This window comes from Phyllostomus discolor, chromosome 4 (assembly GCF_004126475.2).
Source record: "Phyllostomus discolor isolate MPI-MPIP mPhyDis1 chromosome 4, mPhyDis1.pri.v3, whole genome shotgun sequence".
Lineage (NCBI taxonomy): Eukaryota > Metazoa > Chordata > Mammalia > Chiroptera > Phyllostomidae > Phyllostomus > Phyllostomus discolor.
This window is the reverse complement of record NC_040906.2, coordinates 56,094,002-56,116,550: the sequence shown is the minus strand read 5'-3', so window position 1 is coordinate 56,116,550 and position 22,549 is coordinate 56,094,002. Positions and strand designations below refer to the sequence as shown.

Below are 22,549 nucleotides of genomic sequence, written 5' to 3'. Positions count from 1 at the left end.
CTCTTCAAAACTCAAATTCCCCCAAAAATCTGACCATGGGAAATACTACTCATGGAGAAAACAAAGCTTTTAGGCCCATTTTCCATATTGCAGCAGGTTCAACTAGATACTGTTCAGTTACCAGGTATTGGGCAGAGCTTATTTTCTGTTTCATCTAAGAGCACTGGAAAATGATGATTTCACTAAAAAAATACAGACTGTCTTTGCAACTAATTTAATTAAAGTTATTTTAAAGATAAATTCTGTGTATGAGAATTTTAACTAGTCTTTAATATGCTAACTTCTAAAATCACCTTATTTTTTAAAATAATAAATTAGGCCCTGGCTGGCATAGCTCAGGGGATTGAGCGCGGGCTGTGAACCAAAGCATCGCAGGTTCGATTCCCAGTCAGGGCACATGCCTGGGTTGTAGGCCACGGCCCCCAGCAACAGCACATTGATGTTTCTCTCTCTCTCTCTTTCTCCATCCCTTCCCTCTCTAAAATAAATAAATAAAATCTTTAAAAAAGAGATTAAAAAAGATAAATTAGTTACTAGTTTTGTTTATATTAAAATATTTTCCTCCATGTTTACAGTCCCTTCCACAGAATGGGTAGAGATAACCAAAACCTAACAATAGACTATAAATCTCTTAGCATATTAGAGGTAATTGAAGTAGATCTATTACAAAGTTGTATTCTGTTATGTGTGGTCCATTTTTGGGTGATTGAAAACTAAAAATAACTTTACTCCATAAATGGAAGATTATCCCGAGGGTCATTTTCTTTACCTTCAGTGAAACAGGCTTCAGGCTCAAGGGTTTCCTCAGGTTCCACTACAGGCTGTTCTTCTGCAGGTGCACCGATGTCTACAGTGCTGCCTTCAGATGAGCTACTGCTTTCATTAAGTTTCTGTGTGTCAGATGGACATAAAAAGTAAATAATTTTAATTTGGGTAACTAATAAGTACCCTAGCAGGAAAGGGTTAGTTTTCTCAACAGATTTTGAGTTCTCTTTGAAATAGACTTTAAGTTTAGAGCTGAAGTGAATTAAGTAAGAAAAGAAACTATCTATATTAACTCTTTTACCATAATTCACAATGGAAATGTGAAGTTGGGTTGCTGATGAAGTTACAAATGACGATCAGAAAGATGTACTAAGCAAACCACTGTTCTATGACTTAGAAAAGCCCTAATATTTGCTTAGGAGACAATCTCTTAATTTTCAAGTGGTTAAAATTTTTCTATTATTCCACTATTAATTTCTGTTACTGCATTGTGATTAGATAATGAGCTACATGATGTCTTCTGTTTTGAATTTATGAAGATAATAACCTTATACAGTGTCTGCTATTCTGAATTTATTGAGGTTTACTTTGAGATCCAGTGTATTGTTAATTTATATAAATGTATCATGCATACTTGAAAATAATACTTCTCTGTAAATATAATTTTTGAGATAATATACAGTTATAGCATATTTACTTCTATTAGTTATATTATTTGAATTATCAGAGTTCTTTTTTAATATTTCTTCATTTTATCACAGGCTAAATGAATGTTATTAAAGCCCTCATAACCCATACATTTTATCAATGTATTGTTATATTTTTCATTGTTGAAATCACAGATAATTTGGCTCTGAGTAGGTTATCTAATTGGAGAATAGCACTATTACTCAAAAATGGAAGGGAAAGAATTTTAGATGCATGGAGTCTGTTTCTACATTAGTACATTAGATATAATTTCAGATAAAATACTAAAGTAATTGGATAACAGCAAAACGAAAACATTTTCAAATAAGTATTTTATTGCTTTAAAAATCAATAAGGTCACTTAATTTTTCCTTTTTTGTTCTTAAATTAAAATTGAATTTTATTATGAATTTCATCTAATAAACCCAATGGTTTTCATAGTTTTTAAAATTAATACACTATTTTAAAAATCCATTTTAATTTTTACTAAACCATTAATCAACCTTTAATTTACTAACTTCCAAAATGAGCTGTTCATTTGAAAATATGTATATTTTCACATGTGACTCTCAACAGCTAACTCTACACTGACTTGTATTACCCACGTATTTTTGGCAGGATGACTTACCAAGTGAGCGTTCAGTATGCAGGGACCACATTATACCTGAGGCATCTAATTTGCCTTGTACATAACTACTTAATAACTACACAACCCCAATGGCTTTATGTAACATCTTTTCTTTTTAAAAATGTTTACTGAAGCAAATTATTTTGACCCTGAGTGTGAAAACAAAGCAAAGCAAATAAAATACTCCATGATATTTTTTAATACCATTTAAGATTAAATGGTATTTTCTTGTTCTCTAACTTGATTTTAGGATGTGTCTGCTTTTATTTGAGACTGAGTTTGTTACAGAGACCATAGTTTATAAGGTTAATAGAAGTTCACAATATACTAAGAGCTAAAATATATTAAAAGTAAATTAGAGTTTAAGGGTCAAAAGGGAACAAAATACGAATGTGTACATATATGATGTCTCTCCAGAAAGTATCCAGCTATGTACTGTGAAAAATAAAGACGTTTGTTGAAGAAAATACAAGATACAAAAAACATTGTATTTGGGCAATGATGCCTCAGCCCCCTTTGAAGTAGGCACCTTAGCACCTCACACAGTTCTCCCAATTGCCATCAGCTGCCCTGCTGTATTTTCCTGAATCTTGATGGTCTGAAATCTCTTCCTTTTCAAAGATGATTTTAGTTTTGGGAAAAGTCAGAAGTTGCAGGGTGCTAAATCTGGGCTGTAGTGGGACTGAGTCACCTGGGTGATTTGATGTTTTGCCAAAAAACTCCGCACAAAACGTGATGCATGAGCAGGTGTGTTGTGGTGATGAAGCTGCCAATCACCAGTTGCCCATAGCTGTGGCCTTCTGAATCATCTGAGTAGCTTCCATGGAGGAATGTTCATGCTTAATGCAAAATCTGATGCAGATTCACTGTTCTACTCTTTCAGTCATTTGCAATGTGACAGCCACACAGTGCGTGTACTCAGTGGTGTCTACTGCCTCCACTAACTAGTACCGTGAGGTTGTCATTGTTCACGCATGCACATTTCAGTCCACTCTCCTTAACTTCCAGTTACACTGATGTCCCACATTCCGTTCTCATTAAATAACAATGGCTGAACTTCTTCTAGACAGACCTTGTATATTATTTTTGAAAAAAATTCTTATTTTTAAAGTTAGGTATGTACAATTTTAAAAGTGAACTACTATTGTTATATATATAAGATATATTTATATGTTAAATCACACATAAATGAGATGCTCTATAATCTTAACAATATTAATATTTAATTGTGCACATTGTGCATTAGTAAATATTTCTAATGTACACTAAGCATATTAAAAATTAAAATGACCTCTGTTAAAGACTTTCAACAAAACACCCTCATAATATCAAAGAAAAAGACACTGTACTGAGATTTAGCATTTTTACAAAGCACTAGAAAAGTTGAATATTAACTCAATTCCCACATCATTCCTAAACCCAGATGATTCTTTCATCAGTCTGTATGTTAGAAGGATACTCTATAGTGGATTACTCACATTTACTAAATATTAAATTGTTCTTATTAATTGTGATATTCAGTGTTAGTGAATATATATAGAACTGTAAACAAAGGCTCTAAGTTCAATTCTTAGCTATATCCCTGATTGGTTATATGACCTTAAGCTCCCTAAGCTAATTTTTTTACCTGAAAAGTTAGACACATTTTTTTCAAGATTATTTTAATTATTAAGTCAGATGATGTTTATTCATTTCTTGGATCATTCATTCATTCACTGTCTAACAGATATCCATTAATAAAGATAAGAAAACTCATCCCCAAACTACATTATTCTTGTTTATTAATCATCCTCCTGGGCCTAAATGTTTGATTTCTCAGTGAAATAAAACTTTACATAATGGCAAAAAATTCCAAATTAAATAATATATAATCGTAAATACAAGCAATATAATACATGTATATACACACAAATTCATACCTAACAACTATAAAATCTTACCTCCTTGCTTTCTTCCAGATCTGATTCACTACTGAAGTCCTCTGTGTTTAAATTTTCAAAGTCAGACTCTCCTACAGCAATTGGTACAGTCACAGTAAGACTGGGGTTGTTTATGAATGACATGTAATCACTTTCATCGATAATGTATTTTTCAACACTGCTGCCAGTTCCTATTCCACTTGTGGTTCCATTGACATCTTTAAGATAGTCAAGATCTTTCCCAGTTTCTGTTATATGATTGGACATACAACTGTCTTTCTTATTGTTTAGATCATCAAGTGGTTTAATTTCATCTAAAATCTTTTTTTTTCTAACAAAGGCTTGTTGAATAAATTCATATATCTTTCTCTTCACATAAGCAATTCCTTTATGCATCCTATCCACTGCAATTTGGAGGTTGTTCATTTCATTATCATCATCAGTGGCTGCAAGGTTGTCTGCACTGAATGAGCTCAGAAGCAAGGCCAGAAAGAGGTTCAGGACCTTAAAAATAATGCAAACATGATTATAATTTCACCCCAATATAAAGAAGAGCAGATTGAGTTCACCTATTTCTCTCAGTGTAGAGGAAACTATAACTTCTAACAGCTAGGTGAGAAAGGAACACCATAGCATAGGGAATAGAAATTGGGCAATCTGAATTTGTGATCTTGCTCATAGCTACTTGCACTATACATATATCCTTGTGCAAAGAGAGGATTTCTGGTGATCTCAAGTTCTCTCACTTATAAAATCAAGAAACTGAATGAGATGCCCTAAGGTTTAGCTAAGTTTAAAATTGTGTGATTATAAGAAAACAGATAGAGTATGTATTTATATGAGTCCTAAACTTAAAAATTATTAGTGCTTGAAATTATGAATTTATATGCATTCTATAGTTTCATTTTGATAAAGAGTTGTACTGAATTAGACATTAATTGAAAAATAATCATTATGACCTAAGATAAGAATTAGGGGTTTAACATAGGCATTGACACTTGTTTTCTTAATCTATTGTATTTTTCATACCCCACTAATTGGATTAATTGACTAATTAGGGGGACTATTTATAAATAATAACTAATATTTCCATAAGGCTGGTATATTACTATATATATAGGAATATATTATTTATTTCTATACTATAAAAAGTAATTAATTTTCCACACTTAAGAAAGAGAGAAGAGTTGATCAGTTACTCCATTTACTTGATCTCATGATTGATTAACCAACTCTTGTTTTGATTTGAGAGACCCTAGAGAAATGGCCAACTCAGGTTGGCTAATGCATCTGCCATATGACAGAGAGTGACTGAACACTACTGCCACAAAGGGGCAAGGAAAGAGCAAAATCACTATGAACTTTTAAAGGCACCACATTTTAGTCCTAAACTAGCATATTAGATTGGGTTATTCTAAATTGATTTTAGAGTTCTTCCCTTGTCTCTGAATCTTTCCAGCATATCCTATTAGTCATATTTTCAATATGATACTGTATTGGAATTCACATAATAAATGTGATGAAATGGTTGATAAAGTGATGTTGAGTATAATTACTATAGGGTCCCTGCTATACTGCTATGTTGTCAAAATGAGACAATAAGAATATCAAAGGTAAGAGACTTTTTAAATTTGTTTTAGATAAAGTGGTAATCATTCTATTCTGCTCTTAATCTATTTCTGAAATACACATCTTAAATGGGCACATACCACCAGGTTCCCAATGACCATGACCATCATGAAGACAGTAAGGCACATGGCTTGACCAGCGACCTCCATGCAGTCCCACATGGTCTCTATCCACTCTCCACACAGCACACGGAACACGATCAGGAAGGAGTGGAAGAAGTCATGCATGTGCCACCGTGGGAGTTCACAGTCACTGGCAATCTTGCAGACACAATCCTTGTAGCTTTTACCAAAGAGCTGCATGCCGACCACGGCAAAAATGAAGACGATGATGGCCAACACCAAGGTGAGGTTTCCCAGGGCCCCCACGGAATTGCCGATGATCTTTATTAACATATTTAATGTTGGCCAAGATTTTGCCAATTTAAAAACTCGGAGCTGGTAAATAAAAGAAATATATATTATCATGATCATAAAAAGCATTATATATATTATTATCTACCAAAAATGATGATTAATATTGAATCTGTTATATCTACCCTGCCTTTGAACCCTTACAGGCTCATGAATAATTTTGGACCACATAACAAGAATCTGGTTTTTCCATATTTTAACCATGTAGATAATTTTCCCTGAGAGTAAATGTTTAATGACAATTTGGGATCTGATTGCCTTTAATTTGTTTTGTGAAAGTGGTTATAAGGCATACCAAGCCTGACACTAATATTAACATCTGAATTGCAATGACCTCTACTGATATTTATTTGTTAACAGTGTGCAAAGTAATATCATATTGGACCCTAAGTGGGGAAAAGTGTTTATTATTCATTAATGCTCTTTTTGAGCCTTGACATAGCTAGATGTGCTTGCATTTTAAAAGTTGGAATGTTTACCATGATTACAATTCTTTCTCTGATATGCAAGAACATATATGTGAATCAATTGGCACATTAAGTAATCCTACAGATTTCTCTCTTGTGATTTTTGGAAAGTATTTTCCAGAGGTAGAATTAGGAAAAATTTTTGCATGCACATCTAGTATCTGATCATAATCCATTGCAACAAAGGGCTGTTTATATTTTCAAGTTACTACTAAAATGTGGTATATTTTCATTAAAACACTTTTTAGATCCAGAAATATTAACTGTAGTCATCTCTAGGAAAACTAATTAATCAAAATGGTAACTTTTCATGACTATGCTTTTTGCAATAAAGTTTTTTTAATAAATGGGGACATTTTATCCATTTAGGAACAGTTTTTGACAATGCAAATATTACAAAAAACTTAAAATGTTAATGGTTGTATGTTCAAACCTATGACAATATTATACAAAAACCCTTATTATTGGACAGATTTTTTTGTTGTTGTTGCTGTTCTGTTTTGTTTTTTTACCAATCGAAATGAGCGGAGAACTGATAATCCTTCCACATTGGCAAGGCCAAGTTCTACCAAGCTAAGTGTCACAATAAAACCATCAAAGATATTCCAGCCTTCTTGAAAATAATAGTAAGGATCCATGGCAATAATTTTCAGAAACATTTCTGCTGTAAAGATTCCAGTGAAAACCTAAGATTGAAAAAAAAATTACTGTAGTTCCATCACATAATCATAAAGTAGAATAACACATTATTTGCTGTTAGAACAAAATGTTTATACTGCTTTCCCCATAATTGCCTTATTGATATTATGCCTTACCTGTATTATAATTACCTTACTGGTATTATAAATACCTTACTGATGAGGAAAGAGGACTTCCAATGGGTTCAATGACTTGCCTGATTATCATACAACTGGAAAATGGCAAAACTAGGATTTGAGTGCAATTCTATTTTTAACCAGTGTTCTACCCATTACATCAAACTGCTTTTCCTCCAGATTTTCTACAGCACACGTATTGGTAAGACTTTGCCCATGAAAAATTTTATTAATCCATAAGTTTATCCTCATTTCCTTAAAATCAGATAGTTATACATGTATAGCTATTATTATAATGTGTACATTACTATTATCAATTTGTTATGCACATGAAAAAATAAATTTACTTCTATAGTATAAATACTAGTGCTTTAAAATATAAATACTACAATACAGGATGTCTTACCTGCTTGCTTTTTACATTAAAAAATTTAAACCACAAAACAAATATGGAAAATGCATATATTACTTTCGAGTCCTCTTTCTTTCAGAGAATAAAAGCTAACATTCCTAACTTGAGTCAACTGACAAACACTTTAATAATTTATGGTTTTTAAGCACAAAAAAAGAATTAAGTGGTAACTTGCACCAAAAATGGCCTTGTTAATCATATAATATAATCATAAAATCATGTAATCATAAATATATACATCATAAAATAAATAATATGGAGGTTTTCAATATTTTATAGTTTCAATATAGAATAGATGGATAAAACAACACACATCCTATCTAGACACTGGAAATAAAAAAGCTGGAGACATGTTTTGAGTAGTTGCATTATTGCTCGTACTGCTGAGCAATTTTATTTTAGCCTTCTACTTCAATACAAGTAGGGGAACTGTGATAATGTCATTTCAAAAACTGTGTCCTTAAACTGCTTCTGTATCTTGAAAAATTTATAACTATCAATATTGTCTTTTCAATAGTCCTATGTCTATTACTCTCTTGGTTTTTTCTTCAATATTAAGGGCTATTGTTATTGGCAAAATGTATAGTGTAGATAACTAGGTGTAATTCCTATCTTTTGGGAGCCAGGAGTCAGAGGTGTGGTGGAAAGACTGCTGTAAGCTATTAAATGTAAACAGTTACTTAAATTAAAAAACTGAAGACTGAACACATTTACCTTCCAATATGCTTACCAAGTTTCCTACTGTAAGCACATTATTGAAATGATCTGTCATGGGATAGTGCTCCATGGCCATGAAAAGAGTATTTAAGACAATGCAGATGGTAATGGCCAGGTCGACAAATGGGTCCATCACGACCAGGTTGACGAGGTGTTTCACTTTTAGCCAATATGGTGAACAGTCCCAGATTAAGAATATGTTGGAAAATTTGTACCAACAGGGTGGGCATTTCTGCCTGGATTCTTCAAGTTCTAGATTAAAAAAAAATAACAACCACCAAAATATATATTTTATACACTAATATACTTCTTTATTTCAGACCTACTAGACTTTTTTTCAGTAATCAATGTATTTCCCTTTGCTACAAACACTTTTGTACTTAGAACAAATTTAAATATTTATTCCTTAGCCTCCCAAAGATATTTCTTCAGACATATACATATAACAGAGGTAGGAGAGAATAGCTTTAAAAAAGAAAGATTTTATTTATTTATTTTTAGAGAGGAAAAGGGAAGGAGAGAGGAAGAGAAACACTGATGTGTGGTTGCATCTCAAGCATCCCTCACTGGGGACCTGGCCTGCAACCCAGGCATGTGTCCTAGCTGGGAATTGAATCGGCAACCCTTTGGTTCAAAGGCTGGCACTCAGTCCATTGAGCTACACCAGCCAGGGCAGAATAGCTTTGTTTCTTGTGTGCATTGATAACATGGCTCAGCACTTGGCCTTAAGTTAAGTGAATCATCTTTGAAATGAAGTCTCAATAGAAACATGGGTTGGGGTAGTGTAGATATTATGTGTAATTCTCTTTTAGTATTTAGCTAAGATATCATCTTCAGGCTGTAAGAGATAAGATAGGGATGAATTGAGCCAAGAATCATCTTATTAATTTGTTTTTATTTTGTGAAAATGACCTACTCCTATCCTCCAATCTTGAGAGTATTTAGGTTGATGTTGGAAGTCTTAAGTGAAGTACAATAGAAGAGAGGATCACTATGGCTAATGGGATTAGAAACTCCTAATAGAAATGCTTATTCTTCATTTTCAAGGAGTTTCTACACACAGGAAAACATTTGTTAGAGGTCCAATATTATTGAATTTAAATAGTTTTTAAAGCTCCTAGAATTTATAAGTAGTTATAACAAATAACAGCTCTTGAATAAAACCTATTATATATTTAGAATACAGGGGTGGGCCAAAGTAGATTAATAATAGTGAGTATGTGAAATGCAGTTAATAAAGCTATTGTAATAATCACAGTCTGCATGTCTTTTTTCATACAAAAAAACTATAAAACTACTTTTGGACACCCCTGTATACATACAGTTTCCAATGCACAAATAGAGATATTTGTTTTTAAAGAGACAATATAAGTTTAGTAAAATTAATCAAAATCAAAATGGAATTTGTTACAAACCTTCTACTGTATTTGTTAAAATGCTGGCTATACTCATTGCCCTTTGCCTTTGGGAAGGATCTTCTAGAAAGTCCATGGACACGTGGAAAGAACTTGACCGTCTTTTTCTCATTTCAGTTTCAGTGGTTGTCCCCTGTAAAGAAAATGCTAACGTATTAAATAATTAACTTGAGCAATATGATAAGCAGACAACCAATGTGACACATACGTTTCATGAAACACATGCATCATGCACTTTCATATTTAAGTGGTAATGGCAGGTATTGCTGACTTATTGTATTAGTAACCTGGAATGTCCAAACTGTCAACCACTTAGCCATACAGCAAAAACTGAGTTTTTTACCTTTCTGATTTCATAATTTTACAAAACATGATATAATTTAGGTATAGTTGATAATCTCTTGTGAGACATAGTTAACAGTTACCCTTTTGGAACTAACAGTAAAAAACTAACAATATGAAAAAGTCATATAAATGGTTAAGGCATATTATTTTGAACAAGGTAGCTATTTATTTTTAAAGAAATACAAATGATCATGAGACATCTCATTTTCTGGGCACAAGAAATAGATGGTCACTGAAAACACAAAATGTATATTTATTATTAATTTATTTATCTTCAATGAAGGACATTTTCTAATTGTTTTTTCAGAGAGAGAGGAAGGGAGAAAGAGAAACATTGATGCAAGAGAGAAACATCAATGCAAGAGAGAGACATCAATGAGAGAGAGGCATTGATCGGTTGCCTCCTGTAGGTGCCTGGACCCAAGACTGCACAGACCAGAGATGGATCCCGCAACCTAGGTATGTGCCCTGACTGGGAATCAAACCCATAACCTTTCAGTTATGGGACAATGCTCCAACCAACTAAGTCATACTGGCCAGTGCCAAAATGTGTATTTAAACACACACATACACATGCTGCATGGACAACAGTTTTATCCAGGGTACCAAGCAATATGTCATCTAATTCTGACTTATTCATGCCTCATCATGCTGATATATTTCCAAATGAGTTAACAGTCTAATAAGAGGCACCATCTATTTAGAAATTCCTCATCCGGGTATATATCACAAACATACAACATACCTTTGAACACAGGCAAATTTTTTTACCTGTCTATATTAATAATTTATTTGTTTCTTTTCATTTAGATTAGTTTGGAGAAGACCTATATCAGCATTCTTTTTTTAGTAAGACTAGAAATTTTAAGATAAAAATGGAGCTATTTAGGCACAGTGTTCTTGAAAATCTTCTAAACTAAAGCAGGGCTATATTGAAGAACCTGTTGGAAAGATTTATTATACACCCTTTACACTTAAACATAGACATCATTCATTCACTTTTATACCAGGACTTTAGAAGATGTCATGCTCTCAAAGTTCAGCATGGGTATATAGCAAATCCTCCAACTGGAGGCAGTAATTTATTATTGTGCCTAATTTATCCTTAGCATGTGTAATAAGTAAATGCATTCAGGTGTTATGCAAGAGAGGGTTGAGGCTTTAAGATTTAGTCGGTTAGTCTATAAAGGTATTAGAAGATGCAGGTGCATTCACAGCTTGACCAACCAGGAATCATTCTCAAGGGGTTCCATTCTGTAGAAACACTGGCTGGTGCAGTAATAATGGGCCAGCCATGCCTGAACTATTTAAAACTTCCTTACATTGTCATCAGTAGCTGGCTTATCTATTATCACCTCTGGCAGAAGTTGTCCGACAGGCGATGTAGGAACTGAAGGTCCACCAACCAAGGAAACCACACCATTGCAGTCCACAGTGCTGTGCATCTTCCCATTGGCTGGAAACACTGCCAACATCCGGGACGACCTACTGGTCTGGCTTAGGTTACTATTACGTCGCTCTCCATGTCTTCGTGGTACAAACAAGGAGTCTCTCCGGCTCTCATTATCCTCAAAGGTGCTGTGCTCATCATCAGCAAAGTCATTCTCTGACCCCACATCCTTTGCTCGCCCTCTAAAGCTGAAAAGGCTCGTTCTGCTATTTCGCCTTGGAGAAAATAGGGAGCCACGGATGCTCAACAAAGACTAAAAGTTTGAAACCAAATGAAAAAATAAATAAAATCATATTAATATAGCCATTTGAAATGTGCTTTAATTTTTTAAGATTAAGTTGAAAGAGCTCTCAGCATTCATAACAGAACATGATTTATTCCTTTTGATTAACAATATTTTTATTTTCTGTGCATTCAGATTAAGGTAAATTCTTTTAATTTAAGGAGAAGGTTTCTAGTCCTTGAGATTAATGAATGGGGAGATAGACTGCAACTTTAAGCTATGCTGAAAAACAAAACTCTGAGCCACCATGTTTCAAGTTCAAAAGGAAACATCCTTGGAATATCACTATGGACACTGTAAGCACTTGCTCAACATCAACATCCTGACTGTAATAAGGCTACATTTGTCTTTCCTGTTCTTTCCTTTCAAGGAATTTTGTCACTTTTCACAAATTGCTTTCATCTGTTCTAAAATCGCTTTAAGTTAATTACAATTTCTTTTGTGTCTATAAGGCTCAGTGTTCTTAGAACTTGAGGTTAAAATTTCTGAAACCAGAGTGATGAACTTTTTGTAAAGTGTACAAAGACTAATGTGTTCAGAAGCACACTGGATGGTTTATAAAGAAGTTGGGGGGAGGACAACATAAATTACACACAAAGACATTACTGGTCAGCTGAGGACCAGAAAGATGAAATGTCATTAGTTATAAATACCAGCAGACAGCATGAGAATCCAGGTCATCTGACTTTCAACTCAGTGTTGTCTTAACTACACCATGCTGTAAACTTACATATGTGGAGTGAAAATTTTCACATAGCTATATGCAGAAAGGATGGGTTTAAATACAATAAACATAGCAGTCAATTCTGCTGATGAAAATTCACCAGTCTAATTTAATTCACCCGCTGTCTTCAGCATTTCGATTCCCCCATGTGTCAGGGAACTCAGTGGCGCTTACCTGATGTGGGGAGGAGTACCTCTTTTCATATGTCAAGCGATTCCCTTCGATGGAGAAGCGAAACCCTTTCCTCCTGATGCTGTCTTCAGATTCAGATTTGTGGAATTCATCCTCATCTTTCTCTTCCCCACCAGACTGCTCTTTCTGTTTTCTTTTCTTTCTCCGATTTCTCCTTTCCTTAGCACTCTTGGAACTCAACTTGGAGGCTTCGGATGAGCTGTCGGAGAGGCCGCCTGCTGCACTAGGTTCTCTGGAGTGCTCTGAGGCAGTTACAGCGGCTGCTTGCTGTGTTGGGGAGAAATGGTCTCAGCAGGGCGCTAGAAAAGACTTTATCCTTTTAACAAATGACCCAAGTATTTGCATGGCATTTAAAAAGTACATTTAGCTGACTTGAGCTGATCTCACATAGAAGAAGTTCTGCAATTATTAGGGGAATTACTTTTTCTTTCCACCTAATGAAGACTTTCAGAGTTAACCTGGTGTTCACTGTGCTAACATTTATTGTATTTTATAGACTGCATATTCTAAAGGATCAATGAGGCATCAACAAGCACAGAAATTCATTGTACTTTTTGGGACTTGATTTACTCTGAAAATTGGTATTTACTTAGCATTGCCTTCTTTTCTTTGAAAAAGAAACTGGAGCTTGGAAGAAAAGCTGATGAGTTACTTGAGGTCACATCCAAAAGTAGGAGGGATGAGATAAAGAGCTGATGTTCTCTCTCTAGTTATTGATAAAGAGTTCCACGATATCCTCAAAATATTGTCAATAAAATTTATATAAGGTAATAAAAATCCTTTCCTTAGCCCTACACAAAAGTCCATCAGAAAACTAGAGCAGGGAGGGTCAGTAGTTTCTACTAAGCAAGACAAGACACTCACACTCAGTTCCCCAATATTGTCCCTGCCTACTTCAGCTCAGCACTGGTGTGTGCTGGCCATGTAAGTGTGGGATGGAAGAGTCTTTTGATTGCAGCTTGTACTGGTACCAAGGTGGCAATTATTATTATTATTATTATTATCCCCAGAGTAACCTCAATACAGAGATTCCTCCAAAAAATTAATATTACCCAATCAACTTGGGTAAAGACAATGAGCTAATATGCTAAAGTAAAGAGTGAAGAAAGATGGAAGTGATAGGAAAGTCACTTTATTGAAGTAGGAGTACTGACACCTCACTATAAGAACAAGTAATCCTTAGATTACCTGATCTTTACAGAATTGATAACTTTCATATGCTGGTTGGATATTGCTATATCAGAGAATATTATATTGATTTGATTAATTCCTTATTTATATAAGAAAGACAATTAAGAACCACATTGAAAACTAATATAGTTTTGTTTACAGAGAACAATGGGCTACTTTCTAATAACCAGGTAAACATTTTAAATATAATATTCAATAAATTTTTAAAGAAAATATGATTTCTTGGGATTTTTCTCCTAATGCCAGTAAGTGTTTGCCACTTAAGAAACCCAAAAATCACATTTTGCCTTTTATCTAAAAATCTTCAGATGATTAAAATAGCATGAGTGAATTCTACTGTGGTGAATAATTAATTTAAACATCTTAAAATAATTAAACTATCTATATAGATGATCAAAATGCAGAAATCTTTTCTAATCTCTTATACTACCAGCTTCTCCTGAGTACAACCAAATTATCTTTCTCTCACTTTCTCTCCAATATTTTTGTAATAACCATACAATAGAAAATAAATAGTACCATGGGACAGGATATACTTCATTTGGTGAATTTACCTGAGCTGCCTCCTGCTGCTTTTTAAGCTGTTCAAGCATCTGCTGAAATTCAGCCTCTTTCTGCTCTGCCTCTTCCAACGTGGCCTGGTTCTGTTCCTCATAGGCCATGGCCACCACAGCCAGGATCAAGTTTATCAGGTAGAATGAGCCCAAGAAAATGACCAGCACAAAAAATATCATGTATGTTTTTCCAGCAGCACGCAATGTCTAGAAACAACAACATCAGCATTATTTTTTCTATATTATTTTATTAAATGGTGGCTTCAACTTTCAACTTACTTGTGTGGTTTTCAGGACTCTGATACAAATAATAATTATGATGTTCACACCCATCCTATATCTTTGTCAGTTTTTAAGCCTCATCTTTTTCTCCCCTAACTCATACATTCACATTCTGATATCTAGGAGGAAATTCTTAGAATTACCAAGAATAAAACAGAGTTAAGTAAAATACCATGGAGACCTGTTGAGGACCGCCCTGCCTGGTATCAGAAGCTGTGATCCCTGCCAAGGCTAAGGCTGAGGGAACGACCTTGGACTGTAAGGCACCAAGGAGATAAAAGCTTATCTCCCTGGTTTAGGAGTGCGGCTTCTGCTCCTTTTACTTCATCCATAACTGGCCCCCAGTGCTTGGTCGGTTAGCCAATGACAGGTAAGATTTCCCAAGGGGGGAATGACTTAAGACAGGCATGATCATGTGGGAAGCCCCCAAGGAAGGACTTCGGGGGCTACAGCAAAAGGGGATGATGGACCCTCGCCCCCCTCGGCTTTGACATAGCCTGAGTCCTCATTGTCTGCGAGAAAATCTCCTAATCTCTTGGCTGCCTTACTTCCCTTGCTCCACCTAAGCCTGAAACAATGACAGAGGGTGGTGCAGCCCTGTGCCAGAAAGGGCGGGTTCCCCAGGCAATCAGGCCTAAGAAAGAGTATGTAAAATCCTGTGAAACCTGCTTTGTTTAGAATGCTCTCAATGAAATGATAAGGGTCCAAGCAAGAAGTAAGTTTGTTCCTCAAAATTTTACAGCTCTTTAGCTATCTGACCCTGACTCAAAATAGGCCCTTAGACTTCTTTGTTATCTATTGTTTGATCCTTACTTCCTGGCAATAATTAATGAGCTTTACCTGAATTTCTGTGTAAACGAACCCAATAAAAGCGTGCTCAGGCAGGAGAACACGGTGCTCTCCACTAGAGAGAGTGGCCATTTCATACCTATTTCCCCACAGGACTCAGTTGTCTGTGTGAATGTTTTTCTCGTGTTTCAATAAACATCCACAGCCGCAATGGATACTGCTGGCCCGGTATCCCCCACAGATTATTATTTTTATTTTTATCACCTGCCACCTGAGCGATAATACTTGAGGGGACAGATGGGACTGAGGGGAGGGTATGCCATCTGTTTCAGAAGATCTCTGTCTGGGAAGGGTGGTGGGTTTAGTAAGTTTCGAGATGAGGGGAATTGCGAGAGAATCACTGTCCCCAGCTTAATCACTATGCTTAATACATGTTATAAGCAATAGGATGAAGAAAGTCAAATCTCCCGATTTCAAGTTGTGCTCTTTGCACTATATCATGCCGGGGTTTGAATTTCATATCTAACTTGGTTTTCTCAAATACTTCTACTTAAATGCAGTACATGTCTCCTCAGGTTCTCACCAGTTGGTAAAGGTTTTCCCAGAAGTCCTGAGTCATCAGTCGAAACAGGGACAAAAAAGCCCAGCTGAAAGTATCAAAGCTTGTGTAGCCATAATTGGGATTTCTACCAGCTTTCACACACACATATCCTTCTGGACATTGGCTGTAAATGGGAAAAAAAGAAGTTTATAAGAAATTCTGTTTTTATTCTGGTAGCATGCTATACTTACACCGTTGTCTATTTCAAGGAATAGAAGTATGAGAAGTAATATTTTTCTCAACTTTTGATGTAACTTTACTAGCCACTTGATGTCATCATTAAAATATTGCATAGAATTTCTAATAATATTTCAGAAAATTATTTTCTGCTGATAATTAGCATTTTAACACATATCTTGTTCATTGTCCCTACTATAGAGCCTCTGGAGTTGGCTCCTAACCATATACACTCATCTAAGAAGAAAAGCATTTGAGCTAAACTATTACTTATTTATTAGAGAGGGGAAAGGAGGGAGAAAGAGAGAAAGAGAAACATCAATGTGTGGTTGCCTCTAGCATGCCCCCTACTGGGGACCTGACCTACAACCCAGGCTTGTACCCTAGACGGGGAATCGAACCAGTGACCCTTTGCTTTGTAGGCTGGTGCTCAATCCACTGATCTATACCAGCCAGGGCTACTTCTTGTTTTATAAAATATAAATGCCTGCCTAATATTTAAATAATCCTTCACCTTATAGGTAAACATAATTATAGAAAATTAGTATAAATAAAGTTAGTTGGCTGTTATCTGTCAGTTTCTATAAAAAAGGTGAAACAATTTTTTCACACTTTATATATATTCAATTTCTACACATACACACACAAATTATTGGCTTACCCTGCATCAGAGCTATTTCCACATAGTAACGCATCTAAAAAACCCTCCAGAAAATAATGATATCCTGTTTAGAAAAAAGAAAGTCATATGATGAATATTTGCATTACATTGCAAAATGAGGACAAGATCAGGTGATATTTTTTAGAGTTCAATGAGTAATTTTAAGTATATTACATAATTCAAAGATATAGGTATTTGCCCCTTTTCCCTCCAAACAGTAGATATTGTATTAAGGGGATTAAATACTTCATAGAACAAAATATTTTTTTCTTTGAAAATGTAAAAGTAGTGATAACTACAGGTATTAACATAATATTTAAAAGATATCAGTGTTTTTCCACTACTCTCATTAAAAATAAGAACTGCATTCTATAAGAATAAATGAAAATACTTTTGCTTTCCCTAATAGTCACATATTTTAAAATAAAGGGACCGTATTTTTTCTGGTCTTCTATATTTTTAAACACAATTTATAAGTGTATAATAATTAATTATAATTTACATTCTACCAACTTCTAGAATGTATCATAGGTGGCTTTTAGTAAAGGATGCATAAGTCATGTCAACTACTAAAACAGATGAAATAAAAAATAATCTTATTTACTAAAGCTTAAATAATTACTATAGGTGAACACTACATTATTGCAAAGCTTTCTGTTCCTGGCAAATTCTTTAGATTCTCAATATCCAGTTGAAGTGTCACTTCTGTGAATTACTTCTGGACATTCTCTACTTCCTTCCCACTAAAGACCTGGCAAAACTGGGAACTCCCACTGGGCTACCACTAACATGTATAGGCTTCCGTTATTATTTTACTCATTGTCCCATTGTTCAATTATTTCTTTACAAATGTTGTTTCTCTTCAAGAGCAAGTCAAATGGTTAATTATGTCCATATTATAGTCATCTATTTCCATATTACAGCAACATAGTCATCTTTCAATAAAGTTTACTGAATTAATAAGACAAGGGATAACAAGGAGAGAAATGTGTAATTAGATAATCATTTTGAAAGAGAAATTTTTAAGAAGAAAAATTTTAGATTTACTAAGAAGAAATATTTTCTAGATGCTAAACTTTGAGAGAAGTTTAGCATAGTTCTGTAAGGGATACAAAACATAATGGGAAATATAATTTCTATTTCCAACATCATTACTTCTTTGAATATAGAAAAACTCAGAAAGAAGTTCTTAACTTTTAATTAAAATTAAACAAAGTGAAAGCAACATGCCATTTCTGGATAAGTTTTCAATATCAGGTACTTATAAGTGAAGATTTATTCACTAAATTCAATGACCTATAAACTTAATCTGGAGAAAATATAACTTTCAGTCATGTTTATCTTTAATTTTAATAAATTTGATATTCTAGTACTTTCAAAGACAAACTACTTTGCTTATATTTGCATTTGGTTTAAAATGAACTTTTCAACAAACGAAATATTATTAGGGAGTAGATTTTTACAGCTGAAAGTGACTTCAGATATCTTTGATTTTGAATGTAAGGACAATGGCATCCATTAAATTTTCACTAGAGAAAATAAGCCCTAAATGACCTCCACATAGTCAGTTCTTTGATATAGGATTTAAAAATAATGAGTTGATGATGGCAGTGGACTTGTTGACATATAAAATGAATAAAGGATGTTCCATGTTCTGCTCTGACATGTATTTTTCTTAATGAAAGTGTTTTTCTTAATCTAGAGATTTAAAACTGTTTGCAAATTATTTGTTGGCATGTCACTAATATTGTGGAAGAGTTCATGTGTAGCAACCAAGGCATTTTCTAGGTCTGCAACTATAAAAAGTGCTGATAGTTTTTGTTATATTATCATTACTTTAAGAATTATCAAACCATTAGTCACCTTTTATGATTAATCCTATTTGGTCCATACAACCAGTCACTAAGGTTTTCATTCTTCTTTGACTTTTTCCCCTAAATATTAGTCATGACATTAACATAATAAAGATATAGCTAAATTTAAATACATCCAGAGTCTAAGTTTTATATATTTAATATTTTTCTCTAAAAGTATATTCCTGTTCCCCATGAATCACGTTCTAACTCTCTGCTTTTGAAATGTTACTACTGGCAGATACTAAAATTAAATAAAAGAGAGAATTTTACTTACTTTCCTTGTCACTTTCAAAAGAAAAAGAATATTAGGCCAATTATTTTTCCCTCCTTCTATAGTAGATTATTTAAACATTTGACTGTTTTGTCTATACTCTTGAAAAAAACAAACTGATTCCCATAACTTCTACTTGATGTAGTACTATTCTTATTCTACAAACATAAGAATAATGTTTACCTTTATATCTCACTTGGTTTCCATAAAATGACAATTAAAATAACCTACTAAAGTATGAGCACCCTGAAGCCATGTGTCATTACCATTGTTTTCCTAGCAGCCTGTACAGTTTCTGGTATATAAAAGGCATTCTCTAATTAACATTTAATGGATTACATTTGCATAGTCCTTTAGAGTTCAAAAAGGGCTTTAGAAATTTTTATGTTATTCAATTGTCCCCATCAGCAACCAAAGATCCTGGGAAAATTATTTTCTAGCTGAATTCTTTGGCCTCCCATATGATGATACAACAGAAAATGCCATTTAGGAATCAAAATCAGAATAGTTATTAATGAAATAAACATATATGCAAACCATTGCACATACATTGATATGGTGATTAAGAGATTAAAAACTGTTATGCAACCATTAAAAAGATATCCATGCCTAAATGGAGGGCAGATCAACAATGCAAAATAAATCTACATAACAGTAATTCTTACTTGTATCTTGAATATATGATTTCCAGTCAAACTCAGTGACAGTTTCATTTACAAGTGTGCCATTGTAATCCACAGTTATATTCTTCTCTATACTATGCTCCTCCAGGGAAGCATTGGTGGGAGGCCATTGTATACATTTGTTCCGCAGGTTGCCCATGAACAGCTGCAGCCCGATCAGTGCGAACACACTCAGACAGAACACAGTCAGGATCATGACGTCGGAGAGCTTCTTCACCGACTGGATCAGGGCCCCCACGATGGTCTTTAGGCCTTAAAGAAAGAAAGGAGGCCATTACTATAAAGAATTAGAAGGTCTGAAAAAACAAAAGCCTCACACAATTTTCTTGGAAACATAGATCCCATGCACATGTTGGAAAATGAATCCAATGTCAGTGAAAGAGAAGCACTTTCACAGTAGGCTGAAGGACTTACGGAGGTGACCTCCAGCAATGTAATGATCTACACAATGAAATGAAGATCCATATCCCAGTATGTTGGAGGGAAAATAATGGGAGATTCATGGTCTCCATGAAGCCTATACTAAGAGAGGCTTTTGTATCTCTCTTTTGCTAATGAAACTTGGCCCATTATTCATTAGAGTCAGTGTTATAACAGATTAACAGAATATATATTTTTGAATTCTTACTTATAAATAAGAAAGATTTTTATATACTGGGGAGTGGTTTGGAGTATAATTATACTTTATATAATAAAACTTCCATGCAGAGTCATGATAGTCTTTATTATCTTATTCCCTTGTATTTTAGAGCAATATTAAGATTACATTGTATAGACACAGTAATCAATGACTACAATAAATTAGAAATTACAGATTGGTACATTCAGCAAGGATGAGGCATTGACTGGCTGGCTCAGTTGGTTAGAGCTAATCTTGATATGCCAAGGTTGTGGGTTTGATCCCTGGTCAGGGCACAGACGAGAAGTGACCAATGAATGTATCAATAAGTGGGACAACAAATCAATGTCTCTCTCCCCCCCACTCCCTTCCCCTTATCCCTTCCGCTCTCTTTTTCTCTAAAATAAAAACAAATAAATAGTAAATAAATAAAAATTAGGGATCAAATCCTTACAATTGATATAAAACATAAATGACATCTCTAAGTGTAAATCACACAGACTATTATTACAGCGTCTCATGCAAGAAATTGTTAAACTCCAGGGCTGATGAAAATGTGAAACCATAAAAACGTATGTCCCAATAATCAGAATTGTTTTCTTTGAAACACCTGATTCTTATTGTTATGATTTTAATCATTATGGTTCTGATATTCTGTGATGTTGAATATCAAGCAGTGAAAAACACATGATGGGTTTAACCCATCTCTCACCTGGAATGACTGAAATTGTTTTCAGGGCTCGGAGAACTCTGAATGTTCTCAATGCTGAGACATTGCCCAGGTCCACGAACTCTGTCACATATCTGCAATGGGGAGATCACACACAAACACAATACAAAGATACAAAGAAAGGATACAAAGAAAGAGCTATTGGTACAAGGAGCCTTATGTTTTACACTAAACACCTCTTACCTGGAATTACAGAAATAGTTTTAAAAGCTCTCCAGACTCTGAAAGTTTGAAGAGCTGAAAAATTGCCTAGGCTTACAAATTCGGTTACATACCTGTAGAATTAAATCAGCGTTATTCAAGATTTAAGCAGGATTCTATATATTTGCTTTGGTCTTTTATAAAGACCTCCTTTGTAAGTAGCAATTTAAAAATTAGAGTTTATTGCTATGGTTTTCCTTACTCACATAATTTAATGCATTTAATTAGATGTAAACTTCAGAAAGCACATAATCTTGTTGCCATTATGAAAAGCTATACAGTCAGCATCATGTGTAATTTAGGAGAATTAAGTAAAAAAGGAAAGAAACCTTTGGCTATAGTTTCAAGGTTTCAGTTAGAAAAAAATGCATAAAATAATCCAAGAGAAATTTCGGCACAAAAAGTCAGATTGCTGGACTATGTGCACATGACTATTTTCCCAGTGTAGCTCTGAAGTCAAAGTCGGTAGGCAAATTAAGGACAATATTTTATGGGGGTCCAATGATGCCCCTGCCATTCCTGCTATTTTATTCTCAGAAAACAATAATCTCAATATGCCTTCTTTGAAACCGTGGTCAGAGGGAACGGTGAAGAACTGGCCTGCATGACTAGATGAGGAATCAGCATGAGACAGGCAGCATTTGGAACCCTGAGTACACCACTACTTCTCCTCCTGTCCACCTCATCACACCTCTTTGAGGCTAAAGAAGTTAGCTCCTGAAAGAATGACAAGGGCAAGTGGTGTGACCTTCTATTCCTTTCCTGACTTCTTCTTCCTTGGGGGAGTTCACCATGAGAAAAAAGGTGGTTGGGGAGTGGACAGGGATGAAGATGTTGGGCACACACTGAGTGTACCTGGAAGGGAGGTAAGAATAAGGTTTGTGTTTATATTGAGAGTGAAGAAAGAGAAGATGATAATTATAAAGGGAAAGAAGAGATAAAAGGAATCATTTTAGAAATAGGAAATGGCAGAGGGAGTATGTCTGTTTATAGGTCTTAAAATTATTTACTGATGAAATAAAAATTTAATATATTAAATATCTTATTTTTCCTATTAATATGATTTGTCAGAA

The 22,549-nt window shown here is 34.4% G+C and overlaps 1 protein-coding gene across 6 annotated transcripts in view; it reads right to left on the bottom strand.

Moving 5' to 3' along the window:
• LOC114494503 (sodium channel protein type 1 subunit alpha) overlaps positions 1–22,549 on the bottom strand; it is a 124,597-nt gene that overhangs the window by 27,816 nt on the left and 74,232 nt on the right. For 3 of the 6 annotated variants that reach the window (XM_028509665.2, XM_036023360.1, XM_036023361.1), the window contains 13 exons: positions 21,258–21,349; positions 19,909–20,178; positions 17,117–17,180; positions 16,261–16,402; positions 14,607–14,813; positions 12,844–13,128; positions 11,535–11,915; positions 9,868–10,000; positions 8,466–8,704; positions 7,021–7,194; positions 5,709–6,065; positions 4,021–4,503; positions 770–890 (listed from right to left, as the gene is read on the bottom strand). In XM_028509665.2, the coding sequence (XP_028365466.1) occupies positions 770–890; positions 4,021–4,503; positions 5,709–6,065; positions 7,021–7,194; positions 8,466–8,704; positions 9,868–10,000; positions 11,535–11,915; positions 12,844–13,128; positions 14,607–14,813; positions 16,261–16,402; positions 17,117–17,180; positions 19,909–20,178; positions 21,258–21,349 (2,948 nt within the window). Of the gene's footprint in view, positions 1–769; positions 891–4,020; positions 4,504–5,708; positions 6,066–7,020; positions 7,195–8,465; positions 8,705–9,867; positions 10,001–11,534; positions 11,916–12,843; positions 13,129–14,606; positions 14,814–16,260; positions 16,403–17,116; positions 17,181–19,908; positions 20,179–21,257; positions 21,350–21,458; positions 22,335–22,549 lie in introns of those variants that run through there. The other 3 variants (XM_036023363.1, XM_028509666.2, XM_036023364.1) reach the window with 2 other exon arrangements.